We start from the raw sequence: 21,322 nt of genomic DNA, 5'->3' as shown, positions 1-21,322 counted from the left end.
CACTTTCTCTCCCACTCTCTCTCACTTTCTCTCCCACTCCTCTCTCACACTTTCTCTCCCACTCCTCTCTCACACTTTCTCTCACACTCCTCTCTCACTCTTTCTCTCTCGCTCTTTCTCTCTCTCTCTCGCTCTTTCTCTCTCTCACTCGCTCTTTCTCTCTCTCTCTCGCTCTTTCTCTCTCTCTCTCGCTCTTTCTCTCTCTCTCTCTCGCTCTTTCTCTCCCTCTCTCGCTCTTTCTCTCCCTCTCTCGCTCTTTCTCTCCCTCTCTCGCTCTTTCTCTCTCTCGCTCTTTCACTCCCTCTCGCGCTCTTTCTCTCCCTCTCGCGCTCTTTCTCTCCCTCTCGCGCTCTTTCTCTCTCTCTCGCGCTCTTTCTCTCTCGCGCTCTTTCTCTCTCGCGCTCTTTCTCTCTCTCTCGCGCTCTTTCTCTCTCTCTCGCGCTCTTTCTCTCTCTCTCGCGCTCTTTCTCTCTCTCTCGCGCTCTTTCTCTCTCTCGCGCGCTCTTTCTCTCTCTCGCGCGCTCTTTCTCTCTCTCGCGCGCTCTTTCTCTCTCTCGCGCGCTCTTTCTCTCTCTCGCGCGCTCTTTCTCTCTCTCGCGCGCTCTTTCTCTCTCTCGCGCGCTCTTTCTCTCTCTCGCGCGCTCTTTCTCTCTCTCGCGCGCTCTTTCTCTCTCTCGCGCGCTCTTTCTCTCTCTCGCGCGCTCTTTCTCTCCCTCGCGCGCTCTTTCTCTCCCTCGCGCGCTCTTTCTCTCCCTCGCGCGCTCTTTCTCTCCCTCGCGCGCTCTTTCTCTCCCTCGCGCGCTCTTTCTCTCCCTCGCGCGCTCTTTCTCTCCCTCGCGCGCTCTTTCTCTCTCTCGCGCGCTCTTTCTCTCTCTCGCGCGCTCTTTCTCTCTCTCGCGCGCTCTTTCTCTCTCTCGCGCGCTCTTTCTCTCTCTCGCGCGCTCTTTCTCTCTCTCGCGCGCTCTTTCTCTCTCTCGCGCGCTCTTTCTCTCTCTCGCGCGCTCTTTCTCTCTCTCGCGCGCTCTTTCTCTCTCTCGCGCGCTCTTTCCCTCCCCCTCGCGCGCTCTTTCCCTCCCCCTCGCGCGCTCTTTCCCTCCCCCTCGCGCGCTCTTTCCCTCCCCCTCGCGCGCTCTTTCCCTCCCCCTCGCGCGCTGGCCCTCCCCCTCTCCCGCTCGCGCTCCCCCCTCTCCCTCTCGCACTCTCAGTTTCTGTATCGCTCTCTCTCTCCCCCCCAATCCCTGTAATTTCTGTAGCCCTCTTTTTCTTTCTCACTCTTTTTCTTTCTCTCAGAATCACAGAATCTCACAGTGCAGAGAGGCCCTTCGGCCCATCGAGTCTGCACCGACACATGAGAAACACCTGATCTACCTACCTAATCCCATTTACCAGCATCACACTCACTCTTTCGTTCTCTCTCTCTTTCGTGGTCTCTTTTTTTCTCACTCTTTCTCTTTCTACTCTCTCTCTCACACACTCTTTTTCACTCACATTTTCACTCTCTATCTCTCTCTCTTTCTCTCCCCCCTCTCTTTCTCTCCCCCTCTCTTTCTCTCCCCCCCTCTTTCTCTCCCCCCCTCTTTCTCTCCCCCCCTCTTTCTCTCCCCCCCCTCTTTCTCTCCCCCCCCTTTCTCTCCCCCCCTCCTTCTCTTCCCCCTCTCTTTCTCTCCCCCCTCTCTTTCTCTCCCCCCTCTCTTTCTCTCCCCCCTCTCTTTCTCTCCCCCCTCTCTTTCTCTCCCCCCTCTCTTTCTCTCCCCCCTCTCTTTCTCTCCCCCCTCTCTTTCTCTCCCTCCTCACACTTTCTCTCCCCCTCTCTTACACTTTCTCTCCCCCTCTCTCACGCTTTCTCTCCCCCTCTCTCACGCTTTCTCTCCCTCTCTCACGCTTTCTCTCCCTCTCTCTCACGCTTTCTCTCCCTCTCTCTCACGCTTTCTCTCCCTCTCTCTCACGCTTTCTCTCCCTCTCACGCTTTCTCTCCCTCTCTCTCACGCTTTCTCTCCCTCTCTCTCACGCTTTCTCTCCCTCTCTCTCACGCTTTCTCTCCCTCTCTCTCACGCTTTCTCTCCCTCTCTTTCACGCTTTCTCTCCCTCTCTTTCACGCTTTCTCTCCCTCTCTCTCACGCTTTCTCTCCCTCTCTCTCACGCTTTCTCTCCCTCTCTCTCACACTTTCTCTCCCTCTCTCTCACGCTTTCTCTCCCTCTATCTCACACTTTCTCTCACACTCCTCTCTCACACTTTCTCTCACACTCCTCTCTCACACTTTCTCTCACACTCCTCTCTCACTCTTTCTCTCTCGCTCTTTCTCTCTCTTTTGCGCTCTTTCTCTCTCTCTCGCGCTCTTTCTCTCTCGCGCTCTTTCTCTCTCTCGCGCTCTTTCTCTCTCGCGCTCTTTCTCTCTCGCGCTCTTTCTCTCTCTCTCGCGCTCTTTCTCTCTCTCTCGCGCTCTTTCTCTCTCTCTCTCGCTCTCTCTCTCTCTCTCGCGCTCTTTCTCTCTCTCTCGCGCTCTTTCTCTCTCTCTCGCGCTCTTTCTCTCTCTCTCGCGCTCTTTCTCTCTCTCTCGCGCTCTTTCTCTCTCTCTCGCGCTCTTTCTCTCTCTCTCGCGCTCTTTCTCTCTCTCTCGCGCTCTTTCTCTCTCTCTCGCGCTCTTTCTCTCTCTCGCGCGCTCTTTCTCTCTCTCGCGCGCTCTTTCTCTCTCTCTCGCGCTCTTTCTCTCTCGCGCTCTTTCTCTCTCTCTCGCGCTCTTTCTCTCTCTCTCGCGCTCTTTCTCTCTCTCTCGCTCTTTCTCTCGCGCTCTTTCTCTCTCTCGCGCTCTTTCTCTCTCTCGCGCTCTTTCTCTCTCTCGCGCTCTTTCTCTCTCTCGCGCTCTCTCTCTCTCGCTCTCTCTCTCTCTCGCGCTCTCTCTCTCTCTCTCGCGCTCTCTCTCTCTCTCGCGCGCTCTTTCTCTCTCTCGCGCGCTCTTTCTCTCTCTCGCGCGCTCTTTCTCTCTCTCGCGCGCTCTTTCTCTCTCTCGCGCGCTCTTTCTCTCTCTCGCGCGCTCTTTCTCTCTCTCGCGCGCTCTTTCTCTCTCTCGCGCGCTCTTTCTCTCTCTCGCGCGCTCTTTCTCTCTCTCGCGCGCTCTTTCTCTCTCTCGCGCGCTCTTTCTCTCTCTCGCGCGCTCTTTCTCTCTCTCGCGCGCTCTTTCTCTCTCGCGCGCGCTCTTTCTCTCTCGCGCGCGCTCTTTCTCTCTCGCGCGCGCTCTTTCTCTCTCGCGCGCGCTCTTTCTCTCTCGCGCGCTCTTTCTCTCGCGCGCGCTCTTTCTCTCTCGCGCGCGCTCTTTCTCTCTCGCGCGCGCTCTTTCTCTCTCGCGCGCGCTCTTTCTCTCTCGCGCGCGCTCTTTCTCTCTCGCGCGCGCTCTTTCTCTCTCGCGCGCGCTCTTTCTCTCTCGCGCGCGCTCTTTCTCTCTCGCGCGCGCTCTTTCTCTCTCGCGCGCGCTCTTTCTCTCTCGCGCGCGCTCTTTCTCTCCCCCTCGCGCTCTCTTTCCCTCCCCCTCGCGCTCCCCCCTCTCCCGCTCGCGCTCCCTCCCTCTCCCGCTCGCGCTCCCTCCCTCTCCCGCTCGCGCTCCCCCCTCTCCCGCTCGCGCTCCCCCCTCTCCCGCTCGCGCTCCCCCCTCTCCCGCTCGCGCTCCCCCCTCTCCCGCTCGCGCTCCCCCCTCTCCCGCTCGCGCTCCCCCCTCTCCCGCTCGCGCTCCCCCCTCTCCCGCTCGCGCTCCCCCCTCTCCCGCTCCCCCCTCTCCCGCTCCCCCCTCTCCCGCTCCCCCCTCTCGCGCTCCCCCCTCTCGCGCTCCCCCCTCTCGCGCTCCCCCCTCTCGCGCTCCCCCCTCTCGCGCTCCCCCTCTCGCGCTCCCCCCTCTCGCGCTCCCCCCTCTCGCGCTCCCCCCTCTCGCGCTCCCCCCTCTCGCGCTCCCCCCTCTCGCGCTCCCCCCTCTCGCGCTCCCCCCTCTCGCGCTCCCCCCTCTCGCGCTCCCCCCTCTCGCGCTCCCCCCTCTCGCGCTCCCCCCTCTCGCGCTCCCCCCTCTCGCGCTCCCCCCTCTCGCGCTCCCCCCTCTCGCGCTCCCCCCTTCTCGCGCTCCCCCCTTCTCGCGCTCCCCCCTTCTCGCGCTCCCCCCTTCTCGCGCTCCCCCCTTCTCGTGCTCCCCCCTTCTCGCGCTCCCCCCGCTCGCGCTCCCCCCGCTCGCGCTCTCCCCGCTAGTTTCTCTGACTGCTGTTAGTGATCCTGCTGGTTTGTTTGCCTCTAGTGAACACAGCCGACATTGGTTCTTCAAGGGGCGTTTGGTGATTGATGGTGAAACCAAACTGAAGAGTCTTTTTGATCTGATCATGAAGACACAGGATTACAGCAACAAGAACAACATTATCAAATTCTCTGACAACAGCAGGTCAGCCCCATTAAAGATAGCCGCAGAGGGTCAGCAGGACAGTAGGATACGGAGTTTCAGGGAGAGAAGCAAGAGGTACACAGGAGAGATGGAGTTATGGGGAGCACTGAGTCGCACAGTGAGTGTCACTGATGCACTGAAGGGGCAGTGACATGCGGGGTTGGCGTGAGGGTCCCTGATTGGCAAGAGGCGGTGTGAAGGTCCCTGATATGCTCGTTGAGTGGGGGGTTGGTAGGGTTGGGAAGCATGAGGGTCCCTGACATGTGCATGGAGGTAATTATGGGGTGCCGTGAGAATCACTGAAGCATGGTGGGGTGGGTTGGGGGGTGGGGGGGCATGGGGGCCAGTCTGAGGGCTAGTGACGTGTTGGGGGTGAGTTACGTGTGGGGCATTGAGGATCATTGATGCACAGTAGGAGAGGGGCCTGATTCTCACTGATACAGGCACAGGGTGTGTATTGCTGCTGCACAGTGCAGTGATTCAGCATTATGGACAGATGGGGTTAGATTAGGCTAACTGGTGCATGGGTGGGAGGAAAGTGGCTGTTTAGCATCCTGGTTGGTCAAAAAGTGAGATTTCTTTTTGAGCTTTATTTGCTCTACAGTGCGATAACGGGGAAAACCGTGAACTGTCTCTACCCCCGCGACCAGTTACATGCGAGCAAGGTGGAAGTACGAAAAACAATGAGACACGTAATCTTCACTGCGGAAACACACAACTTCCCCACAGGTTTGTATCCCGAGGCCTGCTGCTTATTGCCTTGTGTGCGATTCAGAAGTGATTCTCAGTGTCGAGTGTGCGCGATACTGAGATGTGATTCACAGTGTCAAGCGTGTTACCGTTTGTGATTCTCAGTGTAGGGTGTGTGCTTTTCATAGATGTGATTCTCACTGTCGGGTGTTTGTGTCACTCAGATGTGATCTCACTGTCGTGTGTGTGTGTTACTGAGATGTGATTCTCAGTGTCGGGTGTGTGTGTCACTCAGATGTGATCTCACTGTCGTGTGTATGTGTATTACAGAGATGTGATTCTTAGTGTCGGGTGTGTGTGTCACTCAGATGTGATCTCACTGTCGTGTGTGTGTGTTACTGAGATGTGATTCTCTGTCTGGTGTGTGTGTGTGTTACTGAGATGTGATTCTCAGTGTCGGGTGTGTGTGTGTGTTACTGAGATGTGATTCTCAGTGTCAGATGTGTGTGTCAATGAGATGTGATCTCAGTGTCGGGCGTGTGTGTTATTGAGAGGTGATTCTCAATTTCAGCTGTGTGTGTGTGTTACTGAGAGGTGATTATCAGTGTCAGCTGTGTGCGTGTGTTACTGAGATGTGATTCTCACTGTCAGGTGTGTGTTACAGAGATGTGATTCGCAGTGTCGGGTGTGTGTTGCTGAGATGTGATTCTCACTGTCAGGTGTGTGTGTTAGTGAGGTCTGATTCTCAGTCTCGGGTGTGTGTTAGTGAGGTCTGATTCTCAGTCTCAGGTGTGTGTTAGTGAGATCTGATTCTCAGTCTCGAGTGTGTGTTAGTGAGATCTGATTCTCAGTCTCGGGTGTGTGTTAGTGAGATCTGATTCTCAGTCTCGGGTGTGTGTTAGTGAGATCTGATTCTCAGTCTTGGGTGTGTGTTAATGAGACCTGATTCTCAGTCTCGGGTGCGTGTTACTGAGATCTGATTCTCAGTGCCGTGTGTATGTCTGTTACTGAGATGTGATTCTCAGTATTGGGTGCGTGTTACTGAGATGTGATTCTCAGTGCCTTGGTGTGTGTCGCTGAGATGTGATTATCAGTGTCGGGTGTGTATCTCAGATGTGATTCTCAGTATCAGCTGTGTGTGGTACTAGGATGTGATTCTCACTGCCTGGTGTGTGTTAGTGAGATCTGATTCTCAGTCTCGGGTGTGTGTTACTGAGATGTGAATCTCACCTTCAGGTGTGTGTGTTACTAAGATCTGATTCTCAGTGTCGGGTTTGTGTTACTGAGATGTGATCTCACTGTCGGGTGTGTGTGTTACTGAGATGTGATTCTCAGTTTCAGCTGTGTGTGTGTGTTACTGAGATGTGATTCTCAGTTTCAGCTGTGTGTGTGTGTAACTGAGATGTGATTCTCAGTTTCAGCTGTGTGTGTGTGTTACTGAGATGTGATTCTCAGGGTCGGGTGTGTGTTACTGAGATGCAATTCTCACTGTCGGGTGCGTATTACTGAGACCTGATTCTCAGTGTCGTGTATGTGTGTGTTATTGAGATGTGATTCTCAGTGCCGGGTGTGTGTGTGTGTAACTGAGATGTGATTCTCAGTTTCAGCTGTGTGTGTGTGTTACTGAGATGTGATTCTCAGTGTCGGGTGTGTGTGTGTTACTGAGGTGTGATTCTCACTGTCGGGGGTGTGTGTTCGTGAGATCTGATTCTCAGTCTCAGGTGTGTGTGTTACTGAGATGTGATTCTCAGTGTCGAGCATGTCACAGTTTGTGTTTCTCAGTGTAGGGTGTGTGTTTTACATAGATGCAGTTCTCAGTGTCAGGTGTGTATCTTACTGAGATGTGATTCTCAGTGTCGGGTGTGTATCTTACTGAGGTGTGACTGTGTTGGGTGTGTGTGTTACTGGGATGTGATTCTCGGTGTCAGTGCTTATGTTACTGAGGTGTGATTCTCAGTGTCTGGTATGTGTTTTACTGAGATGTGATTCTCAGTTTCGGGGGGGGGGGTGTGTTACTGAGGTGTGAATCTCAGTATTAAGCATGTTACTGTTTGTGATTGTCAGTGTCGGTTGTGAGATGTCATTCGCAGCAGCGGGCGTCTAAGTTACTGAGATGTGATTCTCAGTATCAAGCATGTCACAGTTTGTAATTCTCAGTGTAGGGTGTGTGTTTTACATAGATGTGATTGTGTCAGATGCGTGTTACTGAGATGTGATTCTCAGTGTTGGGCGTGTGTGTTACTGAGATGTGATTCACAGTGTCTGTTGTGTGTTTTACAGAGATGCGATTCTCAGTGTCGGGTGTGTATCTTACTGAGATGTGATTCTCAGTACCGCGAGTGTTACCATTTGTGGTTCTCAGTGTAGGGTGTATGTTTTACATAGATGTGATTCTCAGTGCCGTGTGTGTTACTGAGTTGTGATTCTCAGTGTCGGGTATGTGTTACTGAGATGTGATTCTGAGTCCGGTGTGTGTTACTGCGATGCGATTCTCACTGTCGGATGTGTGTTACTGAGATGTGATACTCAGTTTCAGTTATGTGTTACTGAGGTATGATTCTCAGTGTCGGGTGTATGTGTTACTGAGATGTGATTCTGTGTCGGGTGCGTGTTACTGAGATGTGATCTCAGTGTTGAGTGTGTGTGTTACTGAGATGTGATTCTCACTGTCAGGTGTGCATGTTACTGAGATGTGATTCTTACTGTCGGGTGCTTATGTTACTGAAATGTGATTCACAGTGCCTGTTGTGTGTTTTACAGAGATGTGATTCTCAGTGTCGGGTGTGTATCTTATTGAGATGTGATTCACAGTAATCGAGAGTGTTACCGTTTGTGATTCTCAGTGTAGGGTGTATATTTTATGTAGATGTGATTCTCAGCCTCGTGTGTGTGCTGCTGAGATGTGATTCTCAGTGTCGGGTGTGTGTGTTACTGAGATGTGATTCTCACTTTCCGGTATGTGTGTTAGTGAGATCTGATTATCAGTATCGGGTGTGTATCGCAGAGATGTGATTCTCAGTATCAGCTGTGTGTATTACTCTGATGTGATTCTCAGTGTTGGGTGTGTGTTACTCTGATGTGATTCTCGCTATCGGATGTGTGTGTTACTAGATGTGATTCTCACTGTCGGGTGTGCATCTCAGAGATGTGATTCTCAGTTTCAGCTGTGTGTGTTACTGAGATGTGATTCTCACTGTCGGATGTGTGTGTTACTGAGATGTGATTCTCAGTATCAGCTGTGTGTGTTACGCTGATGTGATTCTCACTGTTGGGTGTGTGTGTTACTGAGATGTGATTCTCACTGTCGGATGTGTGTGTTACTGAGATGTGATTCTCAGTATCAGCTGTGTGTGTTACGCTGATGTGATTCTCACTGTCGGGTGTGTGTGTTACTGAGATGTGATTCTCAGTGTTCGCTGTTTGTATGTGTTACTAGATGTGATTCTCACTGTCGGGTGTGTGTGTCACTGAGATGTGATTCTCAGTATCGAGTGTGTATCACTGAGATGTGATTCTCAGTATCAGCTGTGTGTGTTACTGATGTGGTGTCTTTGATGAACGGACCACAGGAGACTCAGGTACAGGTCACAATCGTTTATTCGAGCAATTGCAAGGAGGGCACCATCTCAGTACAGCTTGAGACAGTACTCTGCTAAACTACAAGTATTCAACATGTTTATACATTATTGTTCACGTACAAGAACAGTTTCCAGATTCTGATCTCGTCAACATATAGGTTTACATTACAAAACATCTCTGGTAACAAGTACATCCCTATTTGTTTTCACCCAGACAGAGACCTTACCATCTGTTCTTTCCCTATCTGTTGAAGAGCACATTTAATCTTGGTTGTTATTGCCATCCTCTGACTACAGTCCGGCTCCAAGGCCTTTCTGTTGTTTGCAGGCCCTTAAGGCTGTGCAAGGTTCATCTGGTAACCTTTAACTGCCAATGTGCTTGGAGATTTTAAGTAATTCATTCCCTTTCAATAAGTTCTTACTGTACCCCTATATTCCCCCTAATAATTACAGTATCCCTTTATTTCCCCCTAACAGTCCCCCCTTTTGGCCCTTGGGCTTAGCCCAAGGTAGCCAACTACAGTGGTGTTGTCCTTTCCCCCCTTTTACGTACCGCCACCCATTGATACTGGCCAGGTATTCAGTTTTGGCACATAAAGGGATGGGGTACTGGTCAGACCATCTGTATCATCTGGTCCTTTAATCTGAACCTCTGGCTTACCAGATTCCTGCTCCACCTGTTAAAACTCCCCCAGCGCCACCTTTTTTGTGACTTCTGGTAATAGGGGAATTTCATAGGAGAACTGGTTCAAATACTGTGTCAGGTTATCCTTAAGATTTCCCTTGACCTGAATAGTAGTTGTTCCTCTCTTGTATATTTCGACCAGTTCCACTTTCCCTACCCTTGCTGGCGCTTATGGGTGTAGGCACACTGAATGGTTATGGATGGGGCATTTCTGGTTACCCCCATACTGGATTCTTTCCTGCCACGTGGTGATACAATATCTCCCATTCCCTGCATATGCAACATGGGTCGGTTCTTTTGCAGCCCATATAGTTTCCATTGTACAGTTTGCTGCTGCTTTAAATCCACTTTGCTTCATCTGTCTCATATATTGGGTGTGCATACTACTGCAGTGGCCTCTATCCTACACTCTTCTAATGTGGTACTAACTATATTCCTTTCTATGTCTACTGCGTATGGCGGAATATCGTGATACTTAATATAATTTTCCCCCTGTATAACACCAATATTTTCTACTCTATATACTGTCCTGCCGGGTGTGCCATACATAGGTATGACAGGTTTTACTAATACAATGCCTATTACCATATTACTATTCACTATACATTCAACATCCATTTTATATACTCGTGTTAAACCTCTGAGCTGGCAACCGGTCAAGTCATGATCCTTGTATCGTGAAAGATTAAATAAATGCCCATTAGTTACCCATAAAGGAACTACCCCTTCATTAATCTTTCTTAAATTCTCTCGGGCTTGTTCCAGTGTCCAAGATCCATAGGTGCTGCAAACATCATTTCTGCTGCTTCATCTGAAATATTTTTTATCCCAATCAGTTTGTTGATAATCCCCGCATGACTTTCGGGCATGGTAGCCAGGCTTTGGATTAACCGTGTCATGTCCTGGTCTGTATTTAATTGAGTGAGTGAATTCCTGTCCCCGCTCTAGAATCTCCTTAAGCTTAAAGCTCAGGGTCCAGACCTTCTGGTCAACAGTTGCCAGGTCTGAATTAACCACTGATGTCCCTATATTAAATATCGTAGTGGCATCATTTATCAGGCTGTGCTTAACACGTTTCCCTCCCAAGCCTGATTGCATCTCGCCGTTGAACTGAGATGCTTCAGTCATCAGCTGGCCCATTCAAGCCGTATATAGTGTTCGAATATGGGTTGAGCATCACTGGGGCGGGGCAATTCCGGATATGTTCAAGACTACAGGTACCAGCTCGTGGAATACATTATCATACAATACTTCTGATTAACTAGTACCAAACCATTCGTCGGTCCTGGATGCATAGTCGGACAAGGTGGGTCAGTCGGTGTGGTTTGAGGGGCTTCAATTATGTCTACTTGGACTGTGGAAGTAGATGTGGAAGGTGCCTGGGTAGTGGCGGACCTCCCACGCCCGATCTGAAGCAAACCCTTACTACAATTCAAAAGCACTTGTTCTCTTACTGTTACATTTATCATTCCCCGTTGCGTATTGCATTTGGCACTGTCTGTGCTGTACCAAAGTTCCTCCCGCGGTGCGGGTTGAGCAGTGATGATCCCTGACCTTGTTGCCAGTACTGATACGCCCACATTCAGGATCGTAGATCTGTGGAGACATTAACATCGGCTCCCGTTCTCCGGGTTACCGCTTGGTCAATTGTCATGTATCTTTAACTGTGTGTAATGCAGTTATTCCCATTCTCATATCTACAAGTGCACATGTATCACCTGTCATAATTACCTCGTATGGTCCTTGCCTGTTCGCTCTGGGCTCACCTTGACCATCACCTGTTGGTCTCTGACTTCCTTCCTGAACTCATGCAATTGCTTACTTATTTCCCTCACATAGTCTCGCATCCTTCCTTTTAGTGGCCCTACATCTCCCACTCCTACTATGATTCCCTCTGGTAACTGCATTGCTCTCCTTGTCATTATTTCAAATGGGGTGAACCCGGTGGTCCTGCTTGGGGTAGCCCTAAGGCGCATTAGAATATTGGGATGTTCCCTGTCTCTTGAATTGCTTTTGTGATTGTTTTTTTTTAAAAGTTCAGTTCATCCTTTCCGCCAACCCTGAGCTCTGTGGCTGGTAGGGAATGTGGAATTTCTGTTTAAATTTAAATTTATACATTTCTTTAATGACTCTTCCTGTGAAATGAGTTCCTTGATCTGGCAATTCATGGCACCCTCCAATCCTTCCAGCCTACTGTCTCCTGCTGCTGTCCCACTTCGGACCTCAATTCCTTAAACTGCCAACACAACTCTACAGTGCACCTTCTTATCCTATCTTTCAATGGCTCAGTATCTTCACTTCCAATGATGGTTCTCTCTGTGAGCCGCTTAACTCTGTCATCATAGTGTTAATCCTGTGGTCTTACTTTTTGTAGCTCGCAGGCACATTAATACAATCTATCTAGCCTTTTTCCAGCTTTCCCTTTACCTTTATCCATCATGTGGTAAATTGTTGTTAAGTATTATTTCTCCTTCCATTTCAGTTCCTGAACTACATATTCCACATAGTTTTACCTCTAAGTTTTTTCCCTTGACCATGATCATCCTAAGATTTTCTTGATTTCAGTTTCTCTATTGTCTTGATCGTTTATAATGTTTCCTTGCTCTTTAGGTCGTATTAACTATTCCGTGTCAACGAGGATCTCTGTCTCTAGATCTTTGCTTATCTCCCCCTGTACGTTACCAATGTCTCAGTTGATGGCCAGATTATCAAATTCGCTTTCCTTAAAAAAGTTTGTATATTGTGTCCTCTTTCCCTAATTCTTTCTCCTACTTGCCTCATGCCATTTTACACATGCAACAACTACCATCTTATCTTGTTCAGGTTGCCTGGAGAAACTTTAAAATAAATAAAATATTCTCATAACAGTTTTAAAAACAGAAATCAGGCATTGACATGTTCCTTATCTTCTTCTCAAACAACATTTTATTGTTTAAATTGTGCCTGACCCGTTTCTTTTAGAATTATCCCAGATTCATTAACTCGGCCAAAAATTGGATTTCTGCCAAACTTTGTCAAGGTCTTGAGCTTAGCTTCATATTTTGGGAACAGACTTACAAATACAAAAGCTTGCAGCATTTGAATTAGTGCCAATTGTTGTCAAACTTTTAAAATGAAAATTCCCTTTTGGGAAATTATCAGGAACCAAACCTCAAATTTTAAACTTTGTAAGAAATGTAATTTACGTTATCAAAATTAAAACTACCTCTTTCTTATGTGTATTGATTTGTATCCAAGTTATAATTCCCGTATGTTTATTGAAACATTCTTTATCTTAGATAGCATCCTAGTGATTCAAAAGTAATCTTCTAAACTACACTGCACTTTACACCTCAAGCCTTGTCCCAACTTCAAATAACAGTGCTGTTGGGATGCAAATTTCCTTTCATATTTAATTCATCTCTTCAAAAGAAACCCCTTTTTACCCATTGGAACCACCTAGACTGTGTGTTTATTCTTTTTGGTTTTCCTAGAATCCCTTGAACTTCAGGTAATTTTTCCCCTTAGAATTTTAGAATACTAACTCGTATGAGTTATTGCAACTCATATGTATCAATCCCAAACAGCTTGGATGCTGGTGATACTAATCTGCAAGGGGGTGGTACAACAGTTGGTTCATCTAACCCTGTCTAGCTTCATGATACCTTCAAATTGCGATCCTTTTTACAGAAACCCCAACTCAAACCTTATACTCAAAACTTTGGAATGTTTTAGTATACTTTTCCTTTAATCTAACATGGGGCTTTCAACCCTAAAATGCTGAACTGCACATACAAATATCAGTTTACGGAAGAAAACACATTAAAGCTCATATACGAATGCTTCCTTGCACACAAACAAACATACATTTAGAGGTATGTATTTATATTCCTGTATCCTTAACTTAACCACTTAAAATTCTCATTTTCTAAACGAAACTTCAAATAGCAGTGGGGGAAATAAAGGGATCTTGAAGGCTCCACCTATAGGGACAATCAAACTGACGAAAGCTCACATTTCCCCTGCCTGTCACTGCTTATTAACCCCCCTAGGGGTACCCCCCTTTTCTCTCTTTTTCTCTCTCTCTCTTCATCACAAGCAGCTCTTGTAGCAGACCTTTTGGGTCCCAATCATCCTTCCACATTTTCAGGAAACTCTCGTCATCCCGCACGGGATGCGGTTGTCCTGAAAACTGTACATAAGTCTCCCACTTTCGCTCTGCATAGTCCATTACAGACTCACCCTTCTTCTGTACTGCGGACGTTATACACCCCCAATTCGTCTCTCGCTCCCCCAAGGCTTCCTTACCTGCCTCCTCAAAGTCCCTGTGCAGGGCTGTCACTTTCTCCCGATCTGGGAAGTCCCCAGGTTTCGCCCAGTCATCACTTCTAAACTGTAGGGGTAACCTTCCCCAGATAACCCCTGGGCATTTAGTCTTCACCAGTATATGGGTATCAAGGGGGTGCATTGCATGGAAATCTTGCATTTCCCGCAATTTGGTCCAAAAATTTGGGTTGTTATGCCGAGTTTTAACTCTCAGCAGTTCTTTAAGCAAAACCTGCTTCTCTCCCGGGCTGAATGGTACGTGCTTAACTTTCTCCGTAACCCTCTCAATCTCCTCATCCTCCCCCTATTCTTCAGCCCCCTTTATCCCTTCGGGTTTTAATTCGCCTTTCCTGACTTTACTTTTCCTAATGCCTTATTGCGATAGAGACCATGGAATTCAACGGGCACAGTCAGGCGGTTGGTTCTTATGAGGGCGGACCTGCCTCAGCTCCTTCATAGGGTTCTCCTTCAGAGCTTTCCCCCTCTTGATCAGTGTCACTACAGGCTGCTGCTGCCACTGCTCTGATCTGTGCTGAATCTGACTTTGTCTCTCTCTCTAATTGACTGGAATTTAGTATTAACCCGTCTACACAACTGTAGGTACAGTGTGATAATAACCATCATGCCTTTCTTTTCCTTGTCCTTTTTTTGCTCCAACCACCACTAGTTTTGTTCTCCGGGGGTTCCCTGTGGGTTCCACCCCTCCTTCTGCATTTTAGTAATTATTTTTGACTGTTGTTCCGCTATGAACCTCGTAATGGAGTCCGCGGTTCCCCAGCAAGTCCCATAGCGCTATTTTGTTTCCCTGACGGCACTCTGTTCTTATTTCCGTCTGTCTTTGCGTGGTATGTTCGCACGGTCCTAACAACTTAGTTTCTTGCGGTATGTGCGATTTCACTGGGGTCTGGCCTCCCTGCGCGGCTTCAGCTAAGGTTATACTTCAAACCGTAACCCGCCAGCACAGCTCCGCCCTCCTCTTACTGCGTCCTGGCCTCCCTGCACGGCTTCAGCTAAGGTTATATTTCAAAGTGTGACCCGCCAGCATGGCTCCGCCCTCCTCTTACTGGGTTCTGGTCTCCCTGCGCAGCTTTGGCCCCGCTAGCCCACCTTCACGGCTCCACCTCTTACCCCTGGCGCCTCCTATCTTCTGTCCTGAGTCCTCCTCCTGATTCTTTGATACTTGACCGGACCGTTCTCGGGTAGGTTTGCTGCACTAACTACGGGTGGTAAATGAATATACTCACCCACTTTGCAGAGCTGTCCCGAGGATCCGATCCAAGTAACCTGCCAACTACGCCAAATTGATGTGGTGTCTTTGATAAACGGACCACAGGAGACTCAGGTACAGGTCACGATCGTTTATTCGAGCAATTGCAAGGATGGCACCATCTCCGTACATCTTGAGACAGTACTCTGCTAAACTACAAGTATTCAACATGTTTATACATTATTGTTCACGTACAAGAACAGTTTCCAGATTCCGATCTCATCAACATATAGGTTTACATTACAAAACATCTCTGGTAACAAGTACATCCCTATTTGTTTTCACCCAGACAGAGACCTTACCATCTGTTCTTTCCCTATCTGTTGAAGAGCACACTTAATCTTGGTTGTTATTGACTGACTACAGTCCGGCTCCAAGGCCTTTCTGTTGTTTGCAGGCCCTTAAGGCTGTGCAAGGTTCATCTGGTAACCTTTAACTGCCAATGTGCTTGGAGATTTTAAGTAATTCATTCCCTTTCAATAAGTTCTTACTGTACCTCTATATTCCCCTTAATAATTACAGTATCCCTTTATTTCCCCCAAACAGTTACTCTGATGTGATTCTCAGTGTTACGGGTGTGTGTTACTGAGATGTAAATCTCACTGTCTGGTGTGTACCTTACTGAGATGTGATTTTCAGTATCTGCTGTGTGTGTTACTGAGATGTGATTCTCATTGTCAGCTGTGTGAGTTACTGTGATGTGATTCTCAGTGTCCGGTGTGTGTGTTACTGAGATGTGATTCTCACTGTCAGATGTGTTACTGAGGTGTGAATCTCAGTGTTGGGTGTATTACGGAGATGCGATTCTCAGTGTTGGCTTTGTGTGTTACAGTGATGTGAATCTTAGTCTCTAGTGTGTTACTGAGATGTAATTCTCAGTGTCAGGTGTGTCCGTTACTGAGCTGTGATCTCAGTGTCGGGTGTGTGTGCTACTGAGAAGGGTTTCTCAGTGTCAGCTGTGTGCATTACTGTGAAGTGATTCTCAGTGTCAGATGTGTGTTTCTCAGTGTTGGGTGTGTGTGTGTGTTACTGAGGTGTGATTCTCAGTGTCGGGTATGTTTGTTAATGAGATGTGATTCTCCGTGTCCGGTGTGTTTTACTGAGATGTGATTCTCAGTGTCGGGCGTGTGTGTTACTGTGATGTGATTCTCAGTGTCGGGTGTGTGTGTTACTGAGATGTGATTCTCCGTGTCAGCTGTGTGTGTGGTACTGAGATGTGATTCTCAGTGCTTGGTGTGTGTTTTATTGAGATGTGCTTTCATTGTCGGTGGGTGTGTGTTACTGAGATGTGATTTTCAGTGTTGGGTGTGTATTTTACTGAGATTTGATTCAGTGTCTGGTGGGTGTTTTACTGAGATGTGATTCTCAGTTTCGGGCATGTGTTACTGAGATGTGATTCTCCGTGTCCAGTGTGTTTTACTGAGATGTGATTCTCAGTGCCAGGTATGTGTTTTACTGAGATGTGCTTTCATTGTCGGGGTGTGTGTGTTACTGAGATGTGATTTTCAGTGTTGGGTGTGTATCTTACTGAGATTTGATTCACAGTGTCTGGTGGGTGTGTTACTGAGATGTGATTCTCAGTTTCGGGCGTGTGTGTTACTGAGATGTGATTCTCAGTATTGAGCGCGTTACTGTTTGTGATTTTCAGTGTCAGCTGTGTGTGTTACAGAGATCTGTTACTCTGTTTCGGCTGTGTGTTATTCAGAAGCGATCGCAGTGTTATGTTTGCGTGTTACTGAGCTGTGCTTCTCAGTGTCGGGTGTGTTTGTGTGTGTTACTAAGATGTAATTCTCACTTCCGGGTGTGTGTTACTGAGATGTGACTCTCAATGTTGGGTGTGTGTGTTACTGAGGTGTGATTCTCACTGTCGGGTGTGTGTTCTACTGAGATGTGATTCTCAATGCCGGTCTGTTACTGAGATGCGATTCTCAGTGTTAGGTGTGTGTAATACTAAGGTGTGTAATACTAGCGTCGACTGTCTGTTCCTGAGCTGTGATTCTGTGTTTGCTACTGATATGTGATTTTTCGTGTCTGGTGTGTATATTACTGAGATGTGATTCTCAGTGTCTGGTGTGTGTTACTGAGATCTGATTCTCAGTGTCGGGTGTGTATGTTGCTAGATCTGATTCTCAGAATCGGGTGAATGTCTTACAGAGATGTGATTCTCTGTGTTGCTTTTTTGTGTTACTAAGATGCGGTTTTCAATGTTGGGTGTGTGTGTTACAGAGATGTGATTCTCAGTATCGGGTGTGTGTTTCACTGAGATGTGATTCTCAGTGACCGGTGTGTTACTGCGATATGATTCTCCGTGTCGAGTGTGTTAGTGGGATTTGATTCTCCGTGCCGTGTGCGTGTGTTACTGAGATGCGATTCTCATTGTCGGGTGTGTGTGCTACTGAGACATGATTCTTAGCCAACAGTCTGTCTGTCTGTTCCTGAGCTGTGGTTTTGAGTATCGGTTATGTTTGCCACTGAGATGTGATTCTCAGTGTCGGGTTTGTGTGTCAGAGATGTGATTCTCAGTGTCTGGTGTGTGTGTGTTACTGAGATGTGATTCTCTGTGTCTGGTGTGTGTGTTACTAAGATGTGATTCTCTGTGTCGTGTGTATTATTGTTATGTGATTCACTGTGCTCTGTGTGTGTGTGTTACTGAGACGTGATTTTCAGTGTCTGCTGTGTGTTACTGAGATGTGATTCTCAGTGTCGGAAGTGTGTGTTTCTGAGATGTGAATCTCATTCTCGGTTATATGTGTGACTGAGACGTGAATCTTGGTCTCTGGTGTGTTGCTGAGATGCGATTCTCAGTGTCGGACGTGTGTGTTTCTGAGATGTGAATCTCACTCTCGGTTATATGTGTGACTGAGACGTGAATCTTGGTCTCTGGTGTGTTGCTGAGATGCGATTCTCAGTGTCTGCTGTGTGTTACTGAGGTGCGATTTTCAGTTTCGGGTGTGTTACTGAGATGCGATTCTCAGTGTCTGCTGTGTGTTACTGAGATGCGATTCTCAGTGTCTGCTATGTGTTACTGAGATGCGATTCTCAGTGTCTGCTGTGTGTTACTGAGATGCGATTCTCAGTGTCTGCTGTGTGTTACTGAGATGCGATTTTCAGTTTCGGGTGTGTTACTGAGATGTGATTCTCCGTTTCGGGTATGTGTGTTACTGAGATGTGATTCTCAGTGTCTGCTGTGTGTTACTGAGATGTGATTCTCAGTGTTGGGCGTATGTGTTTCTGAGATGTGTTTTCAGTGGGGCGTGCGTTACTGGGATGTGATTCTCAGTGTCTGCTGTGTGTTACTGAGATGTGATTCTCAGTTTCGGGTGTGTGTGTTACTGAGATGCGAGTCTCAGTTTCGGGTGTGTGTGTTACTGAGATGTGATTCTCAGTGTCTGCTGTGTGTTACTGAGATGCGATTCTCAGTGTCTGCTGTGTGTTACTGAGATGCGATTCTCAGTGTCTGCTGTGTGTTACTGAGATGCGATTTTCAGTTTCAGGTGTGTTACTGAGATGTGATTCTCCGTTTCGGGTATGTGTGTTACTGAGATGTGATTCTCAGTGTCTGCTGTGTGTTACTGAGATGTGATTCTCAGTGTTAGGCGTATGTGTTTCTGAGATGTGTTTTCAGTGGGGCGTGTGTTACTGGGATGTGATTCTCAGTGTCTGCTGTGTGTTACTGAGATGTGATTCTCAGTTTCGGGTGTGTGTGTTACTGAGATGCGAGTCTCAGTTTCGGGTGTGTGTGTTACTGAGATGTCATTCTCAGTGTCAGGCGTGTGTGTTTCTGAGATGTGATTCTCAGTGTCGGGCGTATGTGTTTCTGAGATGTGTTTTCAGTGGGGCGTGTGTTACTGAGATGTGATTCTCAGTGTCTGCTGTGTGTTACTGAGATGCAATTCTCAGTGTCTGCTGTGTGTTACTGAGACGTGATTCTCAGTGTCTGCTGTGTGTTAGTGAGATGCGATTCTCAGTGTCTGCTGTGTGTTACTGAGATGCGATTCTCAGTGTCTGCTGTGTGTTACTGAGATGCGATTCTCAGTGTCTGCTGTGTGTTACTGAGATGCGATTCTCAGTGTCTGCTGTGTGTTACTGAGATGCGATTCTCAGTGTCTGCTGTGTGTTACTGAGATGCGATTCTCAGTGTCTGCTGTGTGTTACTGAGATGCGATTCTCAGTGTCTGCTGTGTGTTACTGAGATGCGATTCTCAGTGTCTGCTGTGTGTTACTGAGATGCGATTCTCAGTGTCTGCTGTGTGTTACTGAGATGCGATTCTCAGTGTCTGCTGTGTGTTACTGAGATGCGATTCTCAGTGTCTGCTGTGTGTTACTGAGATGCGATTCTCAGTGTCTGCTGTGTGTTACTGAGATGCGATTCTCAGTGTCTGCTGTGTGTTACTGAGATGCGATTCTCAGTGTCTGCTGTGTGTTACTGAGATGCAATTCTCAGTGTCTGCTGTGTGTTACTGAGATGCGATTCTCAGTGTCTGCTGTGTGTTTACTGAGATCCGATTCTCAGTTTCGGGTGTGTGTGTCAGAGAGATGTGATTCTCAGTTTCGGGTGTGTGTGTCAGAGAGATGTGATTCTCAGTGTCTGGTATGTGTGTTACTAAGATGTGATTCTCTGTCTCGTGTGTATTACTTTTATGTGATTCACTGTGCTGTGTGTGTGTGTGTGTGTGTGTGTGTGTGTGTGTGTTACAGAGATGTGATTCTCAGTGTCTGCTGTGTGTTACTGAGATGCGATTCTGTGTCTGCTGTGTGTTACTGAGATGTGATTCTCTGTCTGCTGTGTTACTGAGATGTGTTTCTCAGTGTCTGCTGTGTGTTACTGAGATGTGATTCTCAGTGTCTGCTGTGTGTTACTGAGATGCGATTCTCAGTGTCTGCTGTGTGTTACTAAGATGCGATTCTCAGTGTCTGCTGTGTGTTACTGAGATGCGATTCTCTGTCTGCTGTGTTACTGAGATGTGTTTCTCAGTGTCTGCTGTGTGTTACTGAGATGCGATTCTCAGTGTCTGCTGTGTGTTACTGAGATGCGATTCTCAGTGTCTGCTGTGTGTTACTGAGATGCGATTCTCAGTGTCTGCTGTGTGTTACTGAGATGCGATTCTCAGTGTCTGCTGTGTGTTACTGAGATGCGATTCTCAGTGTCTGCTGTGTGTTACTGAGATGCGATTCTCAGTGTCTGCTGTGTGTTACTGAGATGCGATTCTCAGTGTCTGCTGTGTGTTACTGAGATGCGATTCTCAGTGTCTGCTGTGTGTTACTGAGATGCGATTCTCAGTGTCTGCTGTGTGTTACTGAGATGCGATTCTCAGTGTCTGCTGTGTGTTACTGAGATGCGATTCTCAGTGTCTGCTGTGTGTTACTGAGATGCGATTCTCAGTGTCTGCTGTGTGTTACTGAGATCCGCTTCTCAGTTTCAGGTGTGTGTGTTACTGAGATGTGATTCAGTATTAATTAGTGCGTCTTTATTTTAGGTGTTGCTCCTTTCAGTGGCGCTACCACTGGAACTGGGGGTCGCATCCGGGATATACAGTGCACAGGCCGTGGGGCGCACACCATTGCCGGAACTGCAGGCTACTGCTTTGGCAATCTTCTGTGTCCAGGTGAAGGATGTGACTTCATATTTTGGACCACTGTTTAAGTCTGTCACTGCCTGTTGCAGGGTGTGAGGTACCTGTGTCCACCATTAACCTTTAAATGTCTGCTGCTCTTTGTTGACTGCGGTTCGGTTTGTTTCCTCCTCCTTTGTCAGTGTCTGCTTACTTCAGTCCATCAGCTGCATCCGTTTCTCTCAGTGATCATCACGCATAAGTTGTGGTTAATGCTGGTTAAACTATTCTGTGTTTGCAGGCTACGAGCAGCCATGGGAAGATCAGATGTTCATTTATCCCAGGAATTTTGCACGTCCCCTGGAGGTAGCAATAGAGGCCAGTAATGGAGCTTCTGATTATGGGAACAAGTTTGGAGAGCCAGTTCTGGCAGGTAAGCCATGGCAGGCATGAACTCCTCATCTGTTCACATCTGGGCGTGGTCGGTGGCCAACTCCTGCATCAGGTCAGATCCTGGGAGGTGCGGATCCATGTGTGTCTGGATTTCACCGGGCTTTTTTTTTTCATTTCAGGATTTGCGCGCTCATTTGGAATGCTGCTCCCTAATCTGGGGAGGAGGGAGTGGCTGAAACCGATTATGTTCAGTGCTGGCATTGGAACCATTGAAGATCTGCACGTTAGCAAAGAACAACCAGAACAAGGTGGATGCTGTTTGGGTTAATGAGGTGTTGGCATTTTAGGGGCACAGGGACTAACCGGAGGTTTTGTGGGACTGTCCCAGGACCTTCTGATGGGACGGTGTAGAAGGAACTTTTTGTATCTAACCCTGTGCT

General features: G+C 48.0%; 1 protein-coding gene across 3 annotated transcripts in view; it reads left to right on the top strand.

Moving 5' to 3' along the window:
• Positions 1-21,322, top strand: part of pfas (phosphoribosylformylglycinamidine synthase) — a 112,296-nt gene that overhangs the window by 23,795 nt on the left and 67,179 nt on the right. For all 3 annotated transcript variants that reach the window (XM_078534953.1, XM_078534954.1, XM_078534955.1), the window contains exons 7-11: positions 4,272-4,412; positions 5,017-5,141; positions 20,415-20,543; positions 20,791-20,922; positions 21,062-21,190. In XM_078534953.1, coding sequence (XP_078391079.1) covers positions 4,272-4,412; positions 5,017-5,141; positions 20,415-20,543; positions 20,791-20,922; positions 21,062-21,190 — 656 coding nt within the window. The remainder of the gene's footprint in view (positions 1-4,271; positions 4,413-5,016; positions 5,142-20,414; positions 20,544-20,790; positions 20,923-21,061; positions 21,191-21,322) is intronic.

Source organism: Cetorhinus maximus, unplaced genomic scaffold (genome assembly GCF_964194155.1).
Source record: "Cetorhinus maximus unplaced genomic scaffold, sCetMax3.hap1.1 HAP1_SCAFFOLD_162, whole genome shotgun sequence".
Lineage (NCBI taxonomy): Eukaryota > Metazoa > Chordata > Chondrichthyes > Lamniformes > Cetorhinidae > Cetorhinus > Cetorhinus maximus.
The sequence above is the reverse complement of the archived record's forward strand: the minus strand, read 5'-3'. Positions and strand labels throughout refer to the sequence as shown.